General features: G+C 40.7%; 1 protein-coding gene across 1 annotated transcript in view; it reads right to left on the reverse strand.

The window, feature by feature from the left end:
• Positions 1-1,283: 1,283 nt before the first annotated feature.
• The window catches only part of mgab (MAX dimerization protein MGA b), a gene marked incomplete at its 5' end in the record, with an annotated part of 67,267 nt that continues 63,550 nt past the window's right edge, over positions 1,284-5,000 (reverse strand). Inside the window, 2 exons of the mRNA XM_079832196.1 lie at positions 1,284-1,800; positions 3,488-3,547. Coding sequence (XP_079688322.1) covers positions 1,610-1,800; positions 3,488-3,547 — 251 coding nt within the window. The 3' untranslated portion in view covers positions 1,284-1,609. The remainder of the gene's footprint in view (positions 1,801-3,487; positions 3,548-5,000) is intronic.

The following is a 5,000-nucleotide window of genomic DNA, read 5'->3' on the forward strand; positions in this document are numbered from 1 at the left end:
ACGGTCTAGGAGGAGTTAGAAAAAGATGTTTTTTAAAGAAAAACAAAATGGCGGACAGGAAGTTCGGCCAAATATACCAATTTTGCCATATTTGGCCGAACTTCCTGTCCGCCATTTTGTTTTTCTATGGTCTCGGAATGACCCAAGCAATATTTTAAGACAAGTTTCATTACAGTAGGCAAATTTAATCAAAGGTAATGCATTTCTTTTTAACTTTTGACCACAAGGTGGCGCTGTCTTGAAACGTTGAGTACCTTCAGGGCTAAACACTGAGTTTAGTAATGACACACCAATGCATTCATGAAATATAGACATTTATATCATAATACTGTACTGTGGTTAGTGCAATTTCATGTTTTGTTCAATTATAGCGCCACCAAGTGACACAGTCCCGCCACTTTTCCTGGTGTCCTCCGATTGCCCTCATACACAAGTGTGTCAAATATGGTGAAAATATCTCATTTTGTTCAGGAGTTTATATATGCGCTGGTTTCGTCTCAATCGGACGAACGGTTTAAAAGATATTCGCGAAAGTTGTTTAATGCGCGAAACCGCAACGTTGCACAAACATAAGGCGAAATCTAGCATGTTTGGTATCGTTGGACTCGGCATGGATTCAGGAATCTAAGGAGATGACTCGCGTGAAAATAAGTCGACCACATCTAAAGTTATAAGCGTGTGAGTATTTTTTCTCAATACTAGGTGGAAACTTCTCTGATTATTTTAGGGCATCGTGCCGATGACCCGTACTGAGTTTCATAACATACAAAGGCGTAGTTTGATGAGGTTTACAAATAGTTGGAAACATTTGGGATATTGAGTACTCAACAAAATATATAACACTGGCCTAGAGGTGTTTGGATATTTTACTGAAAAAATGTTACATCCTTCCTCCTTCCCTACGTTATCCACTAACACAGTCCACTTGAAGGAGTGAATGAAAACGAGTGCATGACGTCGGACAGCCGTTGAGTGTTATCGGCTGTACACTCGTTATTGCGGTGCATTGTGGGACTGAATGAGTGCACTCACTAACGTACACCATGGTTTTGGACACCACTACAAAATGGCTGCCCCCTCAAATAATGCCCTATTTAGGGCTATAGGGGGCGATTTCAGATTCAGTCTTTCTATTTTCGCAAATGCGAATGTTTTTTTTTTTTTTTTTGTACAAATCGTAAACTTTAGATCTGTTGTGTGCATGCATCACTTCCTGTTAGGCATAAGCGGTGAGAAGTGTTTCTATATTTAATAAGGCAGGACAATAAAACCACCAAACATTTAAATGGATATACATTTTATTTATGCACAAGGCCATAATATCAACTCAACCCTGAGGCCATTTGAAGATGATAATGCATAATTTACAAACGCCACAGCTCTTCTCCAGCCTGATCAAACATTCAGGCAGGGATTACAGACGAACACAAGCATGATTCATACATCACAAAAATAAATCTGCTTTAACAAAAGAAACATAATCCATAGTTTGTGCAAAAGTGTTTAGTATTAAACAAGAAGCCATTGAAATATCTGCCCAATGTGGGTTAACAAGCTCATATCCTGAGTGATATTAATACAACAAAACTCTCCTCATCATGTGGTGATATTACTCAGAGGAGAGCGAGGGCTTTGGCTGGACTCCAGGAAGCTCTGCAGTGTTCTGATGGTGAAGTCCCACATCGGCTGCAGACCCACCGGCGTCACGGCTTTCAGGATCAGGGCCAATCAGAGTCATGGATTCGGCCTTGGTGAACGACTGCAGGACGACGTTGGGCAGACGTGAGAGTCTCTTCACCACTGAGGACCAAACACATGAAGAGCAAACACGTGAAGACCAAACACGTGAAGACAGAACACGTGAAGACAGAACACGTGAAGACGAACGCATGAAGACAGAACACATGAAGACCAAACACGTGAAGATGAACACATGAAGACCGAACACGTGAAGATGAACACATGAAGACGAACACATGAAGACCAAACACGTGAAGATGAACACGTGAAGGTGAACACGTGAAGGAGAACACATGAAGACAGAACACATGAAGACAGAACACATGAAGACAGAACACATGAAGACAGAACACATGAAGACGGACACATGAAGACAGAACACGTGAAGACAACACATGAAGACGAACACATGAAGACAGAACATGTGAAGGTGAACACGTGAAGACGAACACGTGAAGACAACACATGAAGACGAACACATGAAGACAGAACATGTGAAGGTGAACACGTGAAGACGAACACGTGAAGGAGAACATGTGAAGACAGAACACGTGAAGACAGAACACGTGAAGGTGAACATGTGAAGACAGAACACGTGAAGACAAAACACATGAAGACGAACACGTGAAGACAGAACATGTGAAGACAGAACACGTGAAGACGAACACGTGAAGACGAACATGTGAAGACAGAACATGTGAAGACGAACACGTGAAGGTGAACATGTGAAGACAGAACACGTGAAGACAGAACACGTGAAGGTGAACATGTGAAGACGAACACGTGAAGGTGAACATGTGAAGACAGAACACGTGAAGACGAACATGTGAAGGTGAACATGTGAAGACAGAACACGTGAAGGTGAACATGTGAAGACAGAACACGTGAAGGTGAACACATGAAGGTGAACACTTGAAGACAGAACACGTGAAGGTGAACACATGAAGGTGAACACGTGAAGGTGAACACGTGAAGGTGAACATGTGAAGACAGAACACGTGAAGGTGAACATGTGAAGACAGAACACGTGAAGGTGAACATGTGAAGACAGAACATGTGAAGACAGAACACGTGAAGACAGAACACGTGAAGGTGAACATGTGAAGACAGAACACGTGAAGGTGAACACGTGAAGATGAACATGTGAAGGTGAACACGTGAAGGTGAAGATGAACACGTGAAGACAGAACACGTGAAGGTGAACACGTGAAGACAGAACACGTGAAGGTGAACACGTGAAGACAGAACACGTGAAGGTGAACACGTGAAGACAGAACATGTGAAGGTGAACACGTGAAGACAGAACACGTGAAGGTGAACACGTGAAGGTGAACACATGAAGGTGAATACGTGAAGATGAACACGTGAAGGTGAACACTTGAAGACAGAACACGTGAAGGTGAACACGTGAAGGTGAACACGTGAAGGTGAACACGTGAAGGTGAACACGTGAAGGTGAACACGTGAAGGTGAACACATGAAGACAGAACACGTGAAGGTGAACACGTGAAGGTGAACACGTGAAGGTGAACACATGAAGACAGAACACGTGAAGGTGAACACGTGAAGGTGAACACGTGAAGGTGAACACGTGAAGGTGAACACATGAAGACAGAACACGTGAAGGTGAACACGTGAAGATGAACATGTGAAGGTGAAGAACACGTGAAGACAGAACACGTGAAGGTGAACATGTGAAGGTGAACACGTGAAGGTGAGCATGTTCAGTGTTAGACTGGACTCTGACCTGACGGAGTGTGTTGAGGTGTTGCTGTTTCCTGTTCCACATGTAATTCTGTTGCCGCCCCTGAAAGAGTCAGACCCAACGAGCATTTCACTGTCCAATGGTCATGCCTTAACTGCAATGTCTAGTATTGCATTAGTATTGCATCCTTCTCATGGGCATTTAATACTTTTTGACTTTTCAGTCTGAGTTAAATCTCTTTTTTGGCTCAATTTATCTGTAAAAGAAAACATGCCTAATAATTCTGCACACCTGAATATAAGGTGATTTTCATTTCCAGCCTTCATGAACAATTATATATCACTTATACATTATTAAATACTAAATCAATAGTAGTTATTAGGATTACTGTGGTTTGGAATTGGTCAAATGTGCCTGGAAAAAAAATATGATCAGAAAATCAACGTGCCTAATAATTCTGCACTCCTTGTAAGCATTTTACCATAATCGGATATCGGTTTTGTCATATCGGATTTACCGATATTTTCCCCGATATTTAAGCATTTTGCCATAATCGGATATCGGTTTTGTAATATCGGATTTTTCACGATAAACGCCGCCATCTTGTGGGCGTTTTGAGAATTGCGCGCAGGATTGCTATTGGCGAGACACCGACGTGCACAGGTAAAGTACACTCGCCTGCTCTGCTGTAATTAGTAAACTTTATTTAACATAAGTCATTAATACACAAATTAGATGTTACATAAATGCCTGAAGTCTAGCTGGTTTATTCAGGATTTGACGGATTATTTTACATGCCTCCGCGAGCTCGTCTCTCTTAGAGTGAATAATCAAGTCCTGTCCAAATACAGACGCAACTGTGCATGAATTAAATAACACAGCCATGAATGAGCACATGCTGGAAGTAAAAGCGCTGAGTTTAATTCTCTCTCTGTTGTCTGTGCTCGTCTCCTGAAGTCGTCTGTGTTTTGATGCTCAGGAAATGCTCCACCGCATATTTAACTTTAACAAGATTCACTCGTTTAAAACACTGGAATTAATTATATAAACATTAATTCGCTAATAAACATCGAAGTAAAGAACTCTATGGATATTATTTATTATTTCCGCGAATGATCGCAGCTTGAGAAGTTCTGTGTAAATGCAGATAAACATCAGTTTGTCAGCAGATATTTCATAACCTAGAACGACTAAAACATTAATAATTCTGATATAACTTAACACACCGTTTAAGAAATGCAATAAAATACAATGTTTTGTTTGCTATATTCCACTATTCCAGAGAATATTATTCAGTTATTTAACATTATTCTTCACTCTTTAACCTGAAGAATTTCAGATTAAAGAAATTTAGACCGAAGAAATTTAACAGTTTATAAATCTACTAAAACTGTAGTTTAAAATTAAGTATCACATTTCGGAGCCATTTATGAAAACAAGCGAAAGGCTTATGGGGCAGATGCTGAGAGACTCTAGCTCTGCTCAACTGGAGGATTACAATACATTAAACAGCAATGCTAGGGTTTTGTTTTTTAATTGGTTAGAATTACTTTTA

The sequence above is a fragment of the Gobio gobio genome (assembly GCF_949357685.1).
Source record: "Gobio gobio genome assembly, chromosome: 12".
Classification (NCBI taxonomy): domain Eukaryota; kingdom Metazoa; phylum Chordata; class Actinopteri; order Cypriniformes; family Gobionidae; genus Gobio; species Gobio gobio.